General features: G+C 41.8%; 1 protein-coding gene across 1 annotated transcript; it reads right to left on the bottom strand.

Annotated features, from left to right (window-relative positions):
* Nucleotides 1–311: 311 nt before the first annotated feature.
* LOC116834549 (protein NDNF-like) lies at nt 312–6,101 on the bottom strand. Its single transcript, XM_032796730.2, has 3 exons — nt 5,749–6,101; nt 3,182–3,315; nt 312–1,892 (listed from the first exon to the last, which is right to left on the bottom strand). Exons 1-3 carry the CDS (start codon nt 5,931–5,933, stop codon nt 541–543), a joined length of 1,671 nt encoding a protein of 556 aa, XP_032652621.1. The 5' UTR covers nt 5,934–6,101; the 3' UTR covers nt 312–540.
* Between the last annotated feature and the right edge of the window lie 15,666 nt (nt 6,102–21,767).

The raw sequence follows: 21,767 nt of genomic DNA, 5'->3' as shown, positions 1-21,767 counted from the left end.
TGAGAGATGCTTTGCAGCCATACCAGTCTTTGTCCATTTGCCTTCACGAGCAAATCTCTCAACTGGCAGGGAAAGGCCAATCTGTCACTCTGGTGGTATCGCTCAGTCCCTCATTGACAGTTATTGAGGTATGCAAAGTGAAAAAACAATGTTGGATTTTAAAGTAACAGTTCAATACTCCTTGAAAGGTATTTCACAATATGAATTTGATTTCAGGTCCATTTTAGTTCATTTCACTGCAGACTGATTTCTTGCATGTCAGGGGGTGAATCCATTGTTTCCAAGTGTTATTTGTTTTAGTCATGTTTTTGCTGCCAATGTGAGACAATTGAGAGAGAAGCTTATATTGGAAAAAAGATGCCAGAGTGAGCCTAATTTTCTAGACAGTTGAAAAAATTCTTTTCCCACAAATCTTGCAGCTTTAATAATTGTGTGTTATGCCCCAATATATTTTGAACTGCACAGAGCACTGGTGTTTATTGTGCATGTTTTTCATTTTGCTCCTTATTTACCTACCAGAAAACATTTATTGAAAAGCCCTCAACATTTTTTCCTGGTCTTCACAACTTTACTGTGATACCTTACCGGGATCCCAGAAGGTCCAGTTAGATAAACATCAAACAGGTAGAGAGTCCCTGCTTCCAATCCCTTGATGGTCTGTGTGGTGACTGCTCGTTGTAGATTTATATCATAGAAATATTTGCACAGCACTTTCTCAGAGTTGTGTCTGGATTTGGGCCCGGAGCACCTGTCTGCGCTCCTTACCTCCATCCAAACTTGATCCTCTTCGATCCTTTTCTTGTACACACAGTACTTGCTCTGCTCTTGTGTTCCTAGCCAGGCAATGGTGACTGAATTGCAGGTCCTCAGTTTACTAAAGGACTTGATTTTTAAACTTTCTGGAAGAAGTGGGAAGAAAGGCTTGTAGAAGTGAGAGGATACTTGAACTTTCACAGAAGAATTAGTAGGGTCCATGGACCTTAGCTGCACCAAATACGTGTCCAGCAGCTTTCCCGTCAGTGAGAAATGTTTGAAGCCTGCAATGTTTTCTGAGGCCAATACTTTGCCATTCCTTGCTATCTGAACCCCTACTTGGCCACTACAAGATTGAAAGGTGAATTGAATCTTCTTGTGTCTAGCCTGGTACTGCAAGCTGTAGAATTTCTGCTTTTTCCCATCCAGGATTAAATGAATTACCTTCCCATCCTTCAGCTCAATAATTTTAGGCTCAGGTTCCTCAAGAGTTCTTGCAAATGTTCCAGTGTAGGCAGCACTTGCATTAGTGAGGAGGTTGACTACAAAAACATCAAAGTAATATTGAGTGCTGGGTCTAAGGTTGGGCACTGTATAAGTATTCTTGGTGCCCATGCATATCTGCCTCACTTCCCTGTTACTAACCCTGTTGATGATACTTAATTCACTATTGGACAATATCATCACCTGTTGATGGTCTAGAAAATATGGAAAGAGGGAAAGAGCTAGTGCTGGTGGTGATTTCATACCTGATGATCTGATAGCTGTCTCAGCTGCACATAAACTCTTGTAATTGTGTTTTTCATTGACTAGAAGACAATACTGGATGTTTTCTTTGTGCTTTAAGACTGATGGGCTGTGTTTCCAAGCTAGAGTCACAGTTGCATGGTCAATACCGATAATATCTATGCGTGGATCTATTGGGAGTTCTGGATACAAATGCCCAGATGTTGTGTCAGTTGTTAAGTATACAGTAATGTGTGTGTCTCGTTCAACTGATAGGAACTCCAGCATATAGAAAGCAGAATAGGAAGACATACCCATATAAGTCTCCACAGAATTTCCTTTATAGTTAAATATCATGGACACCAACTTCGGAATCTTCTGAGATTTTGTGGCTTCAAGAGTGTCATAATCACCTGCACATGAAAAGCAGAACCCAATTGTTTTTCTTTTCATGCTCCACAACAATTCATCACTTGCTACTAGTATTTTATGCTTTAGTGACTATTCTTTTAATACTGCAAGAGAGAACTAATTTTTTCAAAAAGACTATAATTAAACTCCAAATTGCAAATATATTGACCTATATAGTACTGGATGGCATTGCAATATTCCGCTTTCTGTCAGTGTTTCTTCCTGTACTTTACTTTAGGACACTGACATTTTGTGCAGAATGAATTTCCTTTAGTGTAATTTTGTGTCTTTCCCTGCCTTGTATGAACAAAAAAAGCCAGAGGCTTTGAAGGAATGCCCACTGAGCTAACTAGTCAAGTGCATCTCCCTGCTAATTAACATCTTGTTTCTGGCAGCATCTAGCTTTTTTAATAATTAAAAAAATGTTATTTTTTTTAAACCTATGAAATGCTTCTGGAAATTATAAAAGAGAATTACGTTTTCTTTTAACTTGAGGAAAACATAGCTCCAGATTATTCTATGCCTATTGCCCTCGTACATCGTATTCCTGGGGAACTAGAATCTGTCCCATATTCTTCCCTCTGCTGCACATTGTTATGAAGAGCAGAAAAGAGGAAATACCAGCCCAGGAGGTCTGAGACACAAAGAAGGGTGTGAGACTGCTCTGTTAAGTGCACTTCCCTCCCTCCTTGGTGATCTTATGGAACACTCTCCATTGGAACATTGTGTAGTTAGGGTCCTTGGGTTTTGGGGTGGGGTGGGTTCTAGTTGTTAATAGTGTAACTGGGGAGTAGCCACTCTATTTTCCATGCTCCCCTGCCAGCCTGGCAGATATCCCAGTGAGATTCCAGATTAACAAAGCTCATTGCATTGTTAACTCTCCCCACCCCCTTTCCCCCAGCGTCTCTTACACTTCCAAAAGAATACGGTGGAGGGAACAAGGGCCAGCACTCTCATCTGTAGCCATAAACTTGTCCTTTCCTTACACTACCCTGAGAAGAGAATGTGGCAGAAACTGAATTTTATCTTGCAGGACTCTACTGAAGTCAATGGCAAAAATACCATTTATTCCAATAGGGCCAGGATTTCACCTGTGGAGTTGTGCGTCATATTTTTCCAAACCCACAGGTAAGTCCACAGGAAGGGAGATTTGGACCTATAACTTCAAGTTTGCCCAGGCCATTTTTGTTGGTGGTGAGATTTCCTAGGGTGGTGGCACTTCTTACAAATGGGCTACTTTCCCTCCTGCACTGATCAGACCGATTGAAGGTTCCTCCCATTTAGCTCTTACCACGTGCTGCTTTTCCAAGGAATTTTGTTGATGCCTTATGTACCAGTATACTCCATTCAATGGGAACATCACAGGGTGTCACAGTTACTGTGAAAGGAGCAGGGGCTCTGTCTTCCTCCAGCATGAAACAGTACCTGAAAATGTGGATTAAAAATGAACTGAAGGCATTAAGAAACACAGTCATACTGCAGAATCCCAGCAGGTAAAGTAATTAGCCATTCAGACTGAAGATCTAAAAACTACATTCCACTGTAGATAATAATGACAATTCTACTGTTTGGTACATTAAGGCAATAGCCTAGAGAGTGCTCTAAATTTTCTTATGTAAAAAGAATACATACTGTGTTTCTTTCTACACCGCAAAGGTTTTCTTCAATATTGTCCATTTATTACCGGGTAGATGTATTCCACAATACTGACTTTTTAGACTCTGTGGGACAAGTAAATACTATGGTATAATGGAATTAGGAAAGTGACCTCTATTAGAGCTCCATTCCCAGGCTAACACTAGGGGAACAAGTATGTGTTTTACCAAAATGTGATACCCAGGTTTCTTGCCTGGAGCAACCAACAATGGGTGTCTGAGCATCACTCTGTCTTCCAAAGGTCTGAGACTAAGAGGATCTATTTCATACCTAGTTCTACTTGTTCTTGATTGGCAGTGTGAGGATGCTACTTCTCAGCTCTCCATCCCAACATGCCACTATTCTTTCTAGTTGCAATGAGTCTACTCTGCTCATCTGGAGGCTTGTACACAGTTTGAGACATCCATGAAAGCTACTCAATACAAAATTTATATGGGCAGTGAATGCCCCCTACGTATATGGAAAGTAATTCCCACTCAATGCTCCAAAAGTTATGATTATACAGAGATTCAATTTCTTAACTTTACTTTTGCCTACTGGTGAAAATGCACTTGAGTAGCACCACAAATGTACTTGCCACTCTGCTAGCATACTGAATCCTCCCTGGAATCCTTAATCTAACCTAACAAGAGTTCAGTTTAACATATTTACTTTGAAAATTTGGCCCACTGTGTATCACTGGTACAAAGTGACATCGGTTCCTGACTGATTCCAGTAAAGCCTAATCTCCAGCTTTACTGCTTTGCTCTTTGTCTGCTCAGTCTCTCAATGGACTGAGTATGGCCATAAAGACAGGTGGACTCAGTTAGATCACAGTACAATAAAATATAAGTAATTTTAGTTTTATACTCATTGGTGAGATGTTATGGACACATAAGGTCACCTCAGAGAGTTTTTACTTATTTTCGGGATATTGCTACTAGGCCAGAACTAAAATAGTTTGGGTTCCCACTGAGTATTTCCATATTTTTCAAATGTTTTATCTTCTTTTAATTTAAACCAGGGCTCTGAATTTTCTGGTTTTATGTTTGATCTTTGGAAAACGATAAGGTTCTTGTGAGGCTTTCAGTGCTTATAATTAAGTGTGTACTTCAAGCCTTTATTCCAGCTGAACCAAGTTAAAAAAAAAAAATCTGAAAATCGATATGTACCTGTTAAATCACATGCTATAAACCCCTCTTTCTCTTAGAATTTCAATTTCTATGTCCCTTTAACAAGGAGAATTCTTAGGTTCATTCTTATAGTCATAATTTTGTTATATAACTACATGTGCAGTGTCCTGTTTTCTTTCTGCACAGTGCCCTTAAGGACTGAGCCATCTGGCTTACCCTCTGCTCTTTGACCAGTCTGCTGGAATGTATATCAGATCTATTGACACTAATAATGTTGGTTAGTGTCCAGAGAGTATTTGGGCTGAATCTTGTTAAAGGAAATCTCTTCCCAGATATCTATCTGAGGTTGATACAGGGTACCAGATACACAGACACAGACACAGACACAGACACACACACTGATTTGACTACATACAAAATTCACAGGCGTTTTGGGAAGTCCAGGTTAACCTTCAAAGGAATTTCTATATTAAAAATTCTTTTGATCTATGCAAGCTTTAGTACTGCTCACCAAATACACAACTAAGCATGCAGTACATCTGAAAGCTGATTTTCAGTTTAAAAGTATACACTTATTGTAATGATTTGGGTAGTTAATTTATTGAGGAAAAATATTTGCAACTGACTTTGGCCTGAGGCCCTCGTGCTCCTACAGTTTTGTAGGTCAACTGATTAAGATATCACCTGGATATGCAGCAATAGCTATTCACTTCTGGAGCCTAATGTAAACTCAGCAGTAATTGCATCAATTAAGAGGTCTGCCAGATAGCCAAATAGGGAAAAATCTTACAATGAATATACATAGCTGAAATCTATCTTAAAAATCACTCCAGGTTCTAGCTAAGTTTTTCAACTACGAAGGCAAAAAAAGAAAGAGAGGGCCAGAGGGAGATATTGGAAGATACTTTCAAGGGACAGCAATTTTGCATTGCTTGGCTCAGGATACTAAAGGTAGCACTGCCAGAGCATTGCAGGTAGGCAGTGTACAGCAATTATTTCCTTGATATTAGCGGTAGCAAGTCTGCCTGTGCCATAAGGCAGGAAATGAAAAACAACATATGCAAATTTGTATTGAATGATTTGCTCCTACCTTTTAGGTATATCCTTCAACAGGTGGACTGTGGTTTCCTTACCATCTGCAAGAATCAGGGAATGATTACAACTGAAGAGATCACTCTTGAAGCTGTGTTGGGAACTGATGGGCACCTTTATCGAATGACACAAACACATGGCCACGAGAAGATGGAAAGGCAGGTCAATCCAGAATCTGAACATCTTCAGCACTACAAGATGGGGTAATAAAAACGTATAGAGATTGTTACCATGGGGGAAAACAAAAACAAAACAAAACAAACAACAACAAACACCTCTCCTTTCATGTACCTCTCATTGTGCTTTGCCAATAATCATTATTGTCACAAATGGTAGATAATCAGGGTGCTGCAGAATGCTACTAATTTGCATTTTGCTAAATAATTTATATTCATAGAGAAATGTCTCAGTCTTGTCCCAGCTCTCAGCAAAGATTAAATAACAGAAGCTACAGTAAGGTCTCATATGACCAAATATATGTATAAAACAGTGTATATATTGCATGAGTATAATATAAAGAAGAGAATTATCAATAAAACTAAAAACAGCTGACAAATGAATAGACAAAATACATTTGAACATACCTTCTCCTGGCTTATTTATTGCATTAGTTCACTTGGTAATTTTACAGATTCAGTCATTTGCAAGGAGTCTCCTACTCACAAATTTGTGCTAATCTATTGTATTCCTAATGCTGCTGCCACCTGTGTTTTTTGTAATTCTATTATTATTTCATACTGATTGTAAATTCATCAGGATTACAGGTATGCTCACAGAAAACAAATGATAAATAGGGAAGAGTATATGGAGAAGAAAGTGGTAGATCCCAGATGAAAGACAGTGTTTTGAGACTTAGTAGATATTAAATTCTTTGTGTCTTTTATTTAGAGGAAGCCTGTAATATAATGCAATGTTTGGACAAATAGTTCTGAAATTCCAGCACTTTATATCATCTTCCTTCCAGCATTCTTTCTCAGCAGGTGTACTTTAGGATGTTTCCAGTCAATCTCTGCAGTATCTCAGTTTTAAACTAATGGTAGTTCGCACCCATGTCCCTCTGATTCAGACTTTTAAAATGTCATATTTTCCCCTTTGCTGAGACACTTTATTATCTCCAGAGGATGTAGTCAAGGAGCGTCTGAGGCTTAGGGAGCTGCAGCATGGGGTCTGCGAAAATGCAGATGCTGTTAAAAATGGAACAGTACACCTATGTTGTACAGAGCTACACAAATAAAAGGGTTAAGTAAGCACTGGAACTTTTTTCAGTGTATTGTTGTGTTAGATTGCTCATCCTCCTCATAGTATTCTTCCATCTGCCTCACATTTATCTAAGGGGAGAGAGAGAGAGAAGTGCTGGACCTGAGAGAAGGGGAGAAGAACAAGTCTCTTCAAAACTGATGTGAAATGCAGGGCAGTGCATTGGTAGGGAGGGGGTGCTCTGTGAGCAGTATCTCTTTTGAAAAAAGACAACCTCTTGTAATTTATAAGCAATAGGAAGGAGTAAAGACACCAGCAAATGTGATGATTAGCCAGTAAAAGAAGAGCGTATAAAAGAAAAATAATCTGGGACTTGATGAATCCATGATTTATAATCTGTACAGTTTTTGTGACTGGCACTTTCATGTTGTAGCCTGTGTTAAGAAGAACTCAGAAAGTCAAAAAGTCTACAGCTTAGCTGAGCTACTGCTCATGAACAAACAATAATATTTATAAATGGAGCAGAGTTTTAATATTTCCATCTTGGTCCTGTACATTAAGTATAGTTCTGAATCTATTTGCAGATTATCATGTGGAAAACTTGTTTTCATTGGTGATTTCCAAAATAACTAGTATATCTCACAGGCTATGATACCACAGAACATCCTATTTAACATCTTAATATCCCGTTCCATTCCACTTTGAAAATGTGTTGTTAACATTTAAAACACCCTAGGAATTAATTATAGAACTATGCTAATAAGTCTAGCAAGTGTTCAGAAGATTATTCTTCCTTTTGATTACTCGTGTAAATCTCTTTTACAATAAAGCTTTTCTTCTGATGGTAACGTTTCTCTGTCACTTTTGCCATTCTTTTGTTCTAACTATAGCTAATTAGCTCAAAATTTAACCATGGAAGTATTTTTCTTTACCTTTTAATAAGGCATCCAAATTGCCCAGCACTTCAGAGTTTTTCACTCTTGCTGCTGTTTAAATGGTATTTTGCAAACAACATTCACATAGTGTCTGCAATATTTTTGTTTTTTACAAGATTTTTTTTGTCTAGGAAAGAAAAACAAAGAAGTTAACAAATAAACAAACACCATACATAATCAGCTTATCCTTAATAGAACGGCATCCTAAAGGCTGATTTCTCTCAACGTACTGTCAGATTCTTGGAGATACCTTTCGCAAAAACAAACGAAACAAAAACTAAAAAAAGCAACTGCTCTTACCTATTGAGTTTATAGACAGATGCTCCTCAGACCACTCTCTTATCTGCAGAAGCAAAATAAAACAAAACAACATAGACTTTTCAGATCTCTGTAGATAGATGAAAACCAAAACTGTGACACCAGTTTAACAGGACAGAATTGATTTTTCCATATGGCTCCCAGATAGACTAACTAAAATGCCTGCAGTCTTTCAAAAGGGGAGAGTTTTTGTGTTTTTTGGTAACCAGTGTAATTCTGAAATCTTCAAAGTCGAAGTTGTTGTTTCTTTTCTCAAATGTCTTCTGTGGAAAAAAGTGCATGCATGTATTCTCCCTCAGACAGTGAGACCTTATTCTTTGCACAAGGTGTCAGACAGACTGTTAGAGCAGCCTAATCCCACCGGTGGCTGGCCAGAGATTGGGTCTTTGACAGAAATGCATGGAGAGGAGGAGGGGGTGAGAGAGAAAGAGAGTGTGAACACATTTAACTCCTTTTATTCCACAGTATTAGCCAGCTATGGGGCATAGCTATTTCTGCATGAAACTTATAGTGTTGTATTAATGGCTCTGTGATCCTTCTAAACTGCCCTTTGAGTATTCCCATCAATTCATAGTCATAATCTCATTCAAACTGAATGCATCCCTTGAAATAGAAGGTGGAATGTGCAGTTTCTTAGCATTATCCCCAGCATTGGAGAAGTTCCATATTATTTCAGATGTACTTAATTTCTGTATTTTTATGGCCCAAAGGGTGCCAATTTACACACAAAAGGAAGTGAGAAAAGTTATGAGGAAGGGACTGCTCTGAAATTTTTAAAACCAGTCTGGAAAGAACAATTCTGTGCAGAGATGTGCAGCTTACTTGGATTCCTGAAGCTGTGTGGGAAAGAAACTCTAGAAGTCTATGGGCTAACTCTAGCTGGGAAGCCAGGGGAGAAAAGGTGCAGGGGAAAAATTCATATAGGACACAAAAAAATTGCTTTTGCTATTGGGACTAGATATCGCGCCCAGTGATACTTCATGGTCCCAAACAGGCATAGTCCATCTGCACGAGGCCGGAGGCATGGCTAGGTCTCCTGGCTGCTTGTACTTGTTGGCATCTGTCAGCAGACATTGAGTGGAGGGGAGTGCATGTTGCTCTCTTTCGTGAGGATATACGTACTGTTTCTTAAAATCTGTGAAGGAAGTCAGGCAGTAGGAAGCTGGATGAGGGTTTAGGATAGAACTATGTAGTAAAGCAGAGGGAGAAAAAGAAGATTTAGGGAGAATATGGTTTTCCTTATTCTAAAGTTATTCAATGTTTGCAGGAAGTGACTCTTACTGTTATTCTTTACCACTGTCATTTTGAGCCAACATAAATAAGAAGTCAAGAAAAGGCCAAAATTCAACCCTCTGCAAGACTCTGAGATTGCTAAATGAGGAGTGGTCAACATGGAGAGAGCACTTTACTCTCCATGTTTACTAGCTTCTGCATAACAAAGAAGCCTAACACAGAAATCGACAAAATACAAGTCAGCCCATTCATTTATGCAATAGGGAGCAAAGCCAAAAATATGTGTAAATTGTTTGCCTTCATGGTGGAAGCCAATAAGCTATAACTATGGTATTGTTCTTAACATGTTTAATGAACATTTCTTTCCACAAAGAATCCATGAATGGCCTTGCTTTTACTAAAGGGATGCAGAGAAAGTGTGGCACTATATGAACAAGCAGTATATTGTGACTTTGCTATTGGTAAGGAAGAACACATGAGAGATCATTTTAAACAAGGAGCTTTCAGAAAAAATCACGTTTAATGTCTGCACTAACTCCAGAACAGGCAATGCAATAGGAACACCCCTCTGAATTAATGAAATTGCAAGACACCTCACGAGGAAGCCAAGAAAGCATTGTGCAACTAGTAACCAATAAAATGTTCCCGTGGTGAAAAAGAGGCACAATAAAGAAAGAGAAAGCCTCTAAAGAACAAGATATTTCCTGAAATGTGGTAGGTGTGGCAAGGGAGAATCCAGGTAGATGAGGTTTGCCCAGATAGTGGGAACATGTGAAAGGAATATATGATAATAGGACATTGGGAGAGTATCAGTTACATCAAAGGAATCGGGGGGCCTTTTCCCTGAGATCTGTAGAGATTCTTGGACAGAAGTGTCTAAGGGTACGTCTACACTACGGGATTATTCTGATTTTACATAAACCAGTTTTGTAAAACAGATTGTATAAAGTCAGGTGCACGCGGCCACACTAAGCATATTAATTCGGTGGTGTGCGTCCATGGTCTGAGGCTAGCGTCGATTTCTGGAGCGTTGCACTGTGGGTAGCTATTCCGTAGCTATCCCATAGTTCCCGCAGTCTCCCCCCCCCGCCCCTTTGGGAATTCTGGGTTGAGATCCAGTGCCTGATGGGGGCAAAAATCATTGTCGCGGGTGGTTTCTGGGTAAATGTCCGTCAGTCATTCCTTAACTCCAGGAAAGCAATGGCAGACAATCATTACGGCCTTTTTTTCCTGGATTGCGCCTGGCAGACGCCATAACACACGGCAACATGGGATCCTGTTCAGCTTTTTTTTACTTCACCTATTGTGTATTGAGATGCGCTGAAGAGGCGATACTGCCAGGCGCTACACAGCAGCATTCATTTGCCTTTGCATGACAGCAGAGACGGTTATCAGTCATTCTTAGTCTGCTGCATCCCATTGTAAATTGGCAATGAAATGACGGTTATCTTGTCATTCTGTACCGTCTGCTGCTGTCATGGGTGCCCCTGACTGAGGTCGCGGAGGCGCTAAAGACAAAAATAAGAATGACCCCCGAGTTATTCCTCCTTTATGGATCTAAATAGAGTCAGTCCTGCTAGAATATGGGGCAAGTGTACTGAGAACCAGTGTCATCAGAGAACAGAGAGCACAGCTGCTCCATGTCAGATCTTTTGATTCTGGTGATGGCAAGAAGCTTTTGGGTCAAAATCTCCTCCTCAGAGCAAAAGAAGGGAGATTGCTAAAAACTCCAGATTTGTGTTTTGTGAGGCTCAGTTGAATTCCTTTCTTGCTTTGATACTCTTTTCCCCATGTAGACATGTATATCAGTTTGGGGCCTTTTTCATTGGTATCTGTACAATATGAGGAGTGACAATTAAAATGAGAAGTTGTTGAATATTGTGGCACACTGTCAGCATCTTGGCAACTTGCTGGAGTCTGAGTGTCGCTTATGATTTGCACAGAATTTTACTTTTTTTTCCGTATTTTCCTGATATCACTGGTGGGTAGAGTTCACCAACCACAAACCTAACTCACACAAGGTAGTGTGATGTAGTGCAGTGGTTCTCAACCAGGAGTCCAAGGCCCCTTAGGGGGCCGTGAGCAGATTTCAGGGATGCCCCCAGGCAAGGCCAGCATTAGACTGATTGGGGCCCTGGGCAGAAAGCCAAAGCCCTGCCACATAGGGTTGAAGCCAGGGCCTTGAGCCCTGCCCGCCGAGGCTGAAGACGAAGCCTGAGCAATGTAGCTTTGCAGGGCCTCAGGCAATGCCCTGCTTGCTATCCCCTAATGCCAGCCCTGGCATTTGTATGCAGAAAACCCGTCATTGTGACACAGGTGGGCTGTGAAGTTTTTATAGCATGTTGGGGGCCTCAGAAAGAAAAAGGTTGAGAACCCCTGATCTAGTGGATAGGGTGCTAGTGAGGGGGTCAGGAGAACTGGGTTCTCTTCCCCACATGGCTGCCAATCTATGTGACTGATTGCAAGTCACTACTCAATGGCACTACTTCCCCTGCCACTCTTCATTTGTCTTGTCTATTTAGAATGCAAGTTCTTTTGGGCAGGGACTGTTATTATTTGTATGTACAGGACTGAACATAATGGGGCTGTGATCTCAGCTAGGGGCTTGTAGGTGCTATTGTATTAATAATAAAATTGTTGTGAGATTCGGCTGCATGTTTGCGGCCACTCGTGCTGATCAGAGCTCCACTCTGGGCAAACAGGAAATGCAATTCAAAAGTTTGTGGGACTTTTCCTGTTTACCTGGCCAGTGCATCCGAGTTCGGATTGCTGTTCAAAGTGGTCACAATGGTGCACTGTGGGATACCGCCCGGAGGCCAATACCGTCGATTTGTGGCCACACTAACCCTAATCCAATATGGTACTACCGATTTTAGTGCTACTCTTCTCGTTGGGGAGAAGTACAGAAACCAATTTAAAGAGCCCTTTATATCAATATAAAGGGCCTCGTTGTGTGGATGGGTACAGCGTTAAATTGGTTTAACGCTGCTAAAATAGGTTTGAACGCATAGTGCAGACCAGGCCTATATAGACTTTTAAGGAGATGCGCCCTAGCCTGAAGTAGGAGCAGCACAGAGTAGAGCCCAGTGGCCCAAAGGACAGACATGTTGATTAAGTCAATTCAATGTCCACAGAAGATACAAAAGCAAGGAAGGTGTGGGTCCACTACAATTACTCTCTCAGACCTCTTCAGAGCTATTGACATAGGACTACCAGTGAAGTCAATGGGAGTCTTTGAGTGGATGTGAATGTTTATGTGGAGGCACAGACTATGGGAAGACATAAAAACACTAGGGGCCCACAGTTTGGTCCTATGAATTTCTGGAGGGACAATGCCCCCAACTTGCAACTCACCTCCTGGATGACAGATGGTTATGCCACTTTAATAGACAAGCTGATACTCTAGGTAATTATCCAAGTATAGGCAAGTCCTTCAGAACCATTCCCATTCTGCACTGAGAATTATAGTTCATGAAAATCTGTCGCCACATTAAAAATGTTTTGGGGAAAAAAAGAAATCTAGCTCTTCAGTTAATGCCTGGCAGGTGTGTTGTGAGTATTTATATCTGTAAACTACTTTCATCCTTGGGTGCAAAGTGCTATAGCTAGTTGTAGTATAATAATTCTAATAAACTACATAATTATCTCAACTGGGCTGGAAGGGGCACACATAAAACATTGTGTTTCTTTAGAACTCCCCAGTTCCAAGCAACGTCAAGGATCATGATACAACACTTAACAGAGGGGGAGTAAAATAGAGAATCCATTATTTTTGGTTTTCGCAGCAAGGTATCCATGTTATGTGCTCATTTAATGATTGGGAATCTAAGGGTCAGAGCCTCCGCTGGTGTGAACTGGCAATGGAGCAAATCAGCAAAATGGAGCTATGCTGATTTATACCTGTGAGTGAGGCTTGCTCTAAATGTTCGGGTATTCCCCTTCTGGATTACTGCTAACAAAGGTCAAAACATGGTGGAGCTTTTTGTTATGTGGCTACCTGACACAGACTTGCCTAACCCAGTTTACATAGATCTCCAAACGGCCACCTGATGAGAATGCTCTAGAGTGGTTTCCAACCTGTGTTTAAAGATCTAAAGGAGGAAAGTTCTGTGCTATGTTATTGATCCCCTCAGATGGTCATTCTCCCTTCCAAAAACTCCTGCTCTGTATTGCCTGGGTCAGACTGCAATGGAGGGAGAGGGAAATTTTTTCATATTTTTGCTACATTAACCTAGTTGGGTTAATTCTGTGCCTGATCGGTTGTGGCATTGTATTATCTAATACACCTGATATTTTCATGTCTGGCAAGCTACCATATTTTGTTTCTGGCAAGAAATATGACTTTCAACTTGTTTAAATGAATATAGAAAGAAGGCACCTCTTTAGAATTCCCACCTGCTAACTGGTTGGAATCAGCATCTGCCAGCTACCTGAATTAATATGTCCTTGGATGGTTAACACACATGATTAATATTCCTGTTCAGAAACAAGATCATTTTAGATACCCTCTAGGGCTCAAGCAAATATTATATCTCCCTGTGAGGCTGTGACAGGGAAGTGTGAACGAAATTCTGGTGCTTAAAAAGCACTCAAATGTCGGACTTGGAGTATATGGTCCTAATGACTGGAACAGTTGTTCCTATTTCTTTTATGTTTCGTCAAACGCTGGCAATGCCTAAGCACTCCGAGGATTGTCCAATAAGGGCAAGCTGAGCCTGTTCCAGATCAGAGAAATTAATATGCTGTAGGTATAGGAAGCTTCATGTAGAAAAGAGGAAACAAGCTAGACTGTCTGATACTAATTTTTTCTTGTCATATGTGTCCGTTTGTTAGATTTTTTTTAAGTGTAGATTGTTTTGACTGGCATAGCTGTTGTCTTGGCATCCCCTATTAGCTTTGTGGGAGCGGAACTCATTGCTTTTTCATGTTCTGGCTCTAATGTGCCCACTCCAAGGTATGCCTATGCTGTGTGTAAAGTTGCCTGTGGCATTATGTGGCTCTGACTACAATAGCTGTTAAAAATACGAGTGCAGATTTTTCCTTTCAGCAGCCTCATTTCTGAAGAATTCATCTTTGTTTTTATATTTTACAATGATTTTTTTTCTGCTCAGGTCTGACCCATTAACTAAGGAAATTAAACTCAGCTTTGAAGAGTATTTTAGTAGGAAACTACACACAAACACACACACACACACACACACAACTAGTCTCAGCTTTGAAGAGTATTTTAGTAGGAAACTATCTAACAGACACTCCCCTCCTGGGGAGATACAGGGAGGAAGTCTGGGAGATACAGGGAGGAAAAGGGTTACTGAGCAAGGTATGGAGTTAACAGAAGCTGGGAGATTACTTCTCAGACTCGCTGTATCAGATTTAATAGGAAAATTCCTTATTATTTATGACAGACTTTGTTCCTCAACAAGGGTAAAGTCAGTCCAGCAGAATAATGTGCCAAGTCCCCAGCCAGAATTCAAGTCCTGCACTATGATACTAACAGCTTCTTCATAAATTAAAGAGAAAAACATATTGAAGGACCTCAGCTGCTATCAAGTATCAAGGAGTAGCCATGTTAGTCTGTATCCAAAAGGAGTCTGGTGACACCTTAAAGACTAACAGATATATTTGGGCATAAGGTTTCGTGGGTAAAAAACCTTACTTCTTCAGATGCAACTGCTATATTCATTTCCCTTCCTCTCTCCCACCCTGGAGTGCTTAGTATTTTAGGTTAATTTCTGTTAAATCATGCCTTAGAAACGTACATAAAACTCCCGCCTGAGCCAACAAAAGCAACAAAACCTTTATTTTGTGTATATGTGCAAAAGTGATGGATGTTTTTCATTTTAACATAATCTGAGCAACTCCATGGAACTTCAATTGAAAAGGTCACAGAAAGAGAAAGGCAACTTTGCCCATAATCTATGTCATTTTAATTGGGTAATCCTATATTTTGTTTTTAGCTAGTGTGTCACTCATACATGTCATGGGATTAAATTATTATAAATAGAGCTAATCCACCATAAAACACAATTAAAGAGGAATGTCCATGTATTTTATATGGCAGAGGTTCTCAAATATTGATATGAGCTTCTTTTTAACAAGTTGGAAAGAAACAGGCACCTCTGAGCAACCAGACTATTTCATTTGATTCAAGTACAGGGCTGCCAAATCTCATTTATCTGCAGGGAGACTCCTTTGTTTTGCATTAGTCTGAAGACATTTTTACAGCACCTCCACTCTGAAGGAGAAATATTTTCTTTGTGTGTGTTTCAATGAGACATTTAACCTCTTGTTCAGACTTTGTGTAAAGCATCTTTCTTCATGGAGCTGTGACAATTTGATTGTAGCCAATATTTCCATCATTTAGCTTCACTGACAGTAGCTGTTGAAGAGCCCTAAAATTTAAATAGCATTTGATATTCAGGATATTTTGTATCAGTTTGTCTGTCCCAAACCCTCCAATACAGCTGGCAGAGAAGGAGTTAACAACTGTCCTCTTTTTTAGTCTTTGCTGGCTTTGAGTCATTGGCATCCCATCTGTTCCAGACGCTGTCCGTAATTCTTCCCAGCATTCTCCAGGGAAGGCAGTACAATACCTAGGAATTTTAACAATCCTAAACAGATTGGGGGCCACATATGGAGCAAAATGATTAGATTATAAGAAAAGGTATACATTAAAAAACAAATTACTAGGAGTGATAAAATCCCATTTCCTACTCAAGAAAATCCCTTTCCAAGCAGACTAGTAATTGGTCACTTTGGCAAAGATTTTCATGTAAGGGATTTTACAGTTTCTTGAGTGAGCTTGAAGGTTTGAACTGGGTTAGTGTATATGGTCCACAGGGAGCTTGGGGTAATGGATAGTGGAAAGGAACAGAGGTGGAGAAAAGGGTGCCTTTATTCATGTGAAAAACCTTAATCACACAGTGATTCCCAAACAGATCTAAAACCAAGCCTATGCACTCCCTTCCTGACCTTTCCATTAACAAAGAAATGACTATAACATAAAGCTTAGCTCAAGCCTTCTCCTGTGCTTCTCTGCTCCTAGGGCCTGTTCATTTATCTGAACTACTGAGCACACACCCTGAACTTCTCTAGAGTTCCATTCTCACTGCCCTTATATCTGTAGGGGGTACCAAACCAGCTGCTTCCTCAGTGAGTTGCAGACCCCACATACCTTCCTCCATCAGGATCAACAGTAACACCTGCTAGCAGGGTGGGGAGCTCCAGGCAAACTCAGCCAGCCAGATACAGGGTCCTCCTAGTTTTATTTCTAGAGATTTTAAGCATTTAGAGGTGTTAAAGACAGGTGGATTAAGGTTTCCTGGGGACCTGGGCCAAAGCAAGTTGGGGGGGAGGGGCTCTCCACTCCTTCCGCCTGTGGCCCCGCTCATGGCCCCACCCTGTTCTGCCCCTTCCCCTCTGTGACCCAGCCCTGTTCCACCCACATCCCACCCCATCTGTCCCCCTACTGCAGCCCTAAGACTGGAGAAGCTCTGTCCCACCCACAGAACCACAGCGGGGAGTGAGAGCTCCCTCAGGCCATGGCAGGGAGTTAGAGCTCATCCAGTCCCCGGCCGCAGCTGGGGTCTGGGCACTGGGGCTTCCCCCACAGCCTGGCACTTCTGCTGAGGAGTGGGGTCGGAATCTGGGGGTGCTCATTTTTCTGGGGCCCCTCAATTGGCTGGGGCCCCTGGGTACAGGCCCCGTCAGTGCTAATCCACCACTGGTTAAAGAGGCTGAAGACTCCAACTTTCCCTTACATCTTCCTTGATCCCCTACACTCCACTGCCCTATCCACCAGATCTCCCCTTCCCCGCTTTCCCCATGCCTGTTGATGTCCTTCCATACCTCTCACTCTTTTCCATATGCCCTACCTTGTTCCCTAGCATACCTCCTGTCTCCCGCTCCCACTTCCATGTTCCCTGCGCATTGCTCCCTTCCAGGGCCTACACTCCATGTTCCCTTCCATACACCCTCTGTGTCTTCCCCTGGCTCACCCATCAGACTCCACCGGATCCAATCCTTTGCACCTCCTTCATTCCTCCTCTTCACCCCCATCCCAGCTTCTATACTGGCCCCCAACAGTGTTTCTTTCCCCACCAATGTCCTGCCCACCTCTGTGTGCCCCTCCTCCTGCTTCTCTCCAAATCTCCTCTTTCTGATTCCGAAAAACACAGCTCCATACTACCCCCATGTGCACCCAGTCTGCTTTCCTCCTCTGTGGGCTGCTCCTCTTAAGCCCCTTCCTGACCTTCTGCCCTGACACATCCACCCCGGTCCATGGTCCCCACCTCTGGCTTGAGGTTACCACCTGGCCAGTTTTTTTTATGGATTTGCCAGTTGCCAGAAATATCATTTAATCTGTCAGTATTTTTTATGTGGGTCTAAAGATTTGCATTATTATCACAGTAGACTGGAATATCTAATGTTAAAAGTTTTGGTGTCCAGCTAAAAATGTTGTAGTGTTCCCACTTCTGTTTAATTGATAACAAATCAAAACTGGTGAAAATACAGCAGCTGTCTGCCCACCAACATGGAAGCGCAACCCGCATGTGCGTGAGAGAGGGTTTGAGTCATGCGAGGATGAGGAGATATGCAATGTTATTCATCTTATCTATATGTGTTCTCTCTAGATACTATAGTGGCTGTTGAAGAGGGAGTTGTGGAGTTGCCTTGTCATTGGAGGTAGGCTTGCCAGGTGTGGGTGACAGTTTTTTTGCATTTCAAACGTAGTAACCCTACTCTGGCTTAGCCCTGCAGCTGCTCCAGCAGCAAAGCCTGCAGTCAGCAGTAGACCATTTCTAATACCGATATCTTAAATATTGTTCTTTTTACAACTCTTGGGACGCTGAAGTCATCCTTGCCCAGTGGCTGTGCAAAGGGGCCACAAAATAGTAATAAGGTCCTCCTGGGGAATACCCCCATAGAGGAGGTGTCCCCAGCAGGCACCGAGCTGACATGGCTAGCTCTTCCCTGCCTCTACCACAAAAGCCTCAGCATAAGAGTTTTGCTTTGGGTGTTTTGGTGGGGACAAAGGGGAGGGTTTCTCACATAGAGAAGTACTTGTTTTGTTCTGCAGTTTCACCAAGCTTCAGTGATTAAGTCGTAGAGTGTAAGACCAGAAGGGACCACCTGATCATCTAGAGTCTTTTGGATATCACAGGCCACCAATATCACCCAGCTCCCACACACTAAACCCAACAACTGAAATTAGACCAAGTATTACAGCCCTCTGGAGATTAGACTGTTATGTGCCACGGGTGGAGTATAGGAGGGACCAGGGTGCACCACATCCTGATTCCCATGCAGTGGCAGGGAAATGATTGAGACATAGCAGTGACCTGCACCCACACACTGCAGAAGAAGGTGAAAAATCTCAGGGTCACTGTCAATCTGACCTGAGGGAAAATTCCTTCCCAACCCCATATATGGTAATCAAGTAGACCCTGAGCATGTGAACCAGAACTTGCCAGCCAAGCATCTGAGAGAGAGTGAATGTTCAGTGCTACTGGAACCTCCCCGTCGAATGTCTTATCTCTAGCCATGGCAATCCCTGATGCTTTGTAGGAATGAGATTGAAAAAGCCTCCCAGAATACACTAGGGAGGAAAAAATCCCTTCCTGACCCCTGCTGATGGGCAGCAGAAATCCTAAAGCATGAGATTTTAGAAACCTAAGGGCTTGTCTACATTACCTGCTGGATCAACTCGCAGCGATCAATCCAGGGTTGATTTATTATGTCTAGTCTAGACACAATAAATCAATGACAAGTGGTCTCTCGTCGATTTCTGTACTCCACCAGGGCAAGAGGCACAGGTGGAGTTGACAGGAGAGCATCAGCTGTTGACTTACTGCAGTGAAGACACCATGGTAAGTAAATCCAAGTACATTGACTTCAGCTATGTTATTCATGTAGCAGAAGTTGTGTAACTTAGATTGGTTTCCCTAACCGAGTCCTGGCGCTGTTGAGCTCAGCTCCCTACCACTGATAGCCCAGTTAAGATACTGTAGTCCTAAACAATCCATAACACTAAGCAGTATGGCAGGCTAGAGAGAGTAGGAATTGCTGTAGCAGGACACATGAGTTATCTGTCTCATGCTTTATCTTATCTCTGACATTGGTCTATACCAGAAACTTCAGAGGAAGATGAAAAATCTTTATCATGGCATAACTGCACACCTAACATCGGCAATTAACTACAGAAATCGGAGCCAGATAGTTTACTAGGAGATTTGCACTGTTTTTTTTTTAAATCTAAATTGTTCTAAATTTACAAGTTATTTTATAGAGTTTTTATTTTTTCATGGGGAAGGAGAAATGTGTCACTGGAGTGGAGTTCACATACAGGCTATTTACACAATTTATCAGTTATGAATTTGAACACTGACCCTTCTTGGTGCTCTGTGTCATTTTATGATGAAATGGAACAACTCTCCCCCTACTTCCACTTTGTATCTGGCACAATATTTATGTTTATATTTCAAACCTGTTTTCAGCAGCAGTAACTCTCAGTTTGGTGGGGTGCAGGAAATGCCTGAAAAGGTCCCCTTGCAGTATTTTTCTCAGATGATTCCATTGGAGAGTTTATGGGAGGGGGAAGGGGAGGCAGGAAAGGGAGATGTTCACCTGAAAATTAGGCAGTTGTTTGTCTCCAAACTCTGCACAGCTCAGGGTATCCACCAGAGTTACAGAGCCTCTTGCCCTCATCTCTGGTCCCTGGCAGTGCGGGTCATTTCCATTTGCCTCCACCATTGCTTTATTAAGCTACCCCATGAAGGTTCTGTGGCATGAAGACTGATTGTAGACAATTAATGATGACTCAATATGCATTAACTCTAATGGATTTACTGATGCTTTCTGTATGTGCGTGTATGTGTGTGTATAATATACTTTTCCCTAGTCCATTGCTCCATGCCAGCCAACTCCATTTCCACATGCAAATCCCAGACATCATGCAGACCCTCTAGAAAGTCTTATTTTGGATTAGAGTGAGGGTAATGTGTTGTGGAGGCAACTCACACCCACTCCTGTACAGGATGCTAGGAGATTTCCCCTCTGTAGAGTGGTTACTGGGATAGAATTTACATAAAGTCTGATACAAATATACACAAAGAAAGCACAACAGCAAAATCACATCAGTCTCATTCAGTGTTTTCCCGCTGCTGACCCAGATGCATGTGTGCTGAACTCAGTCTGCCTTAAACCCCATTTCTGCTATTAGATTAACTCCGGTGTCGCCTGACATTCAAGATTTATCCCTTACAGCACACTCATTTATTTTTATGATTTGGTCAGCAGCGGTTTGAGCTAAATCTCCTCTTCAGATTACAGTGTGAAATGGGACATTTGCACCCAGTTAGCACTTCCTATCAGGACACAAGCTGAACATGGGGGAGGCCAATTAGAATTTGACTGTGGCAGCATGGGAAGTCTCTGCAGCCAATCAGTATGTGACAGTCTGGCTGCCAACACCGCCGCAGACCAACCATACTATGGGCTGAAAAAATAGGCTGGCAAAACGCAGTCAGAATGTCAGATGATGTTTGACTGGGTACTTTGCATCAAAGTGTATCTTCAACTAGTGTAAAGTCTTTTTTCTAGAGGACACTTTGGAGAGTCCAACCTAGATGTTTGTTTTAAAGGGCTGCTGGAAATTGCATTCAGCTGCCTATGACCCCCAAGTACTGTTCCAATAGCCAAGGATAGCTGGACTGCAGACCCATACCCTTTTCCTCTGGCCATGCCCCTTACCTCAGGAGTTTGGAGATGGATGGTGTGGGTCACTGCACTGGCTTTATGCCACCCTGGGCTTCCCTTTACACCAGCAGAATCTGCAAGTAGCCTCTTAAACTGACTTTATGCCACTTTGCACTGCTCCCTAGCAGGGCCAAGAATCTATTTTTGATTCTGGTGATGGCAAGAAGCTTTTGGGTCAAAATCTCCTCCTCAGAGCAAAAGAAGGGAGATTGCTAAAAACTCCAGATTTGTGTTTTGTGAGGCTCAGTTGAATTCCTTTCTTGCTTTGATACTCTTTTCCCCATGTAGACATGTATATCAGTTTGGGGCCTTTTTCATTGGTATCTGTACAATATGAGGAGTGACAATTAAAATGAGAAGTTGTTGAATATTGTGGCACACTGTCAGCATCTTGGCAACTTGCTGGAGTCTGAGTGTCGCTTATGATTTGCACAGAATTTTACTTTTTTTTCCGTATTTTCCTGATATCACTGGTGGGTAGAGTTCACCAACCACAAACCTAACTCACACAAGGTAGTGTGATGTAGTGCAGTGGTTCTCAACCAGGAGTCCAAGGCCCCTTAGGGGGCCGTGAGCA

This window comes from Chelonoidis abingdonii, chromosome 15 (assembly GCF_003597395.2).
Source record: "Chelonoidis abingdonii isolate Lonesome George chromosome 15, CheloAbing_2.0, whole genome shotgun sequence".
Lineage (NCBI taxonomy): Eukaryota > Metazoa > Chordata > Testudines > Testudinidae > Chelonoidis > Chelonoidis abingdonii.
Note: the sequence above shows the minus strand (reverse complement) of the source record. Positions and strands in the feature narration are given on the sequence as shown.

Bases quoted from the DNA above. Each gene is read 5' to 3' on its own strand.
- LOC116834549 (XM_032796730.2), bottom strand. From the start codon at position 5,933: ATGTTCAGATTCTGGATTGACCTGCCTTTCCATCTTCTCGTGGCCATG. The intron at 3,316-5,748 runs GTAGGAGCAAAT...CCACATTTTCAG, and splicing joins TTGAAGGATATACCTAAAAG to GTACTGTTTCATGCTGGAGG. The intron at 1,893-3,181 runs GTAAGAGCTAAA...TTTCATGTGCAG, and splicing joins CCTTGGAAAAGCAGCACGTG to GTGATTATGACACTCTTGAA.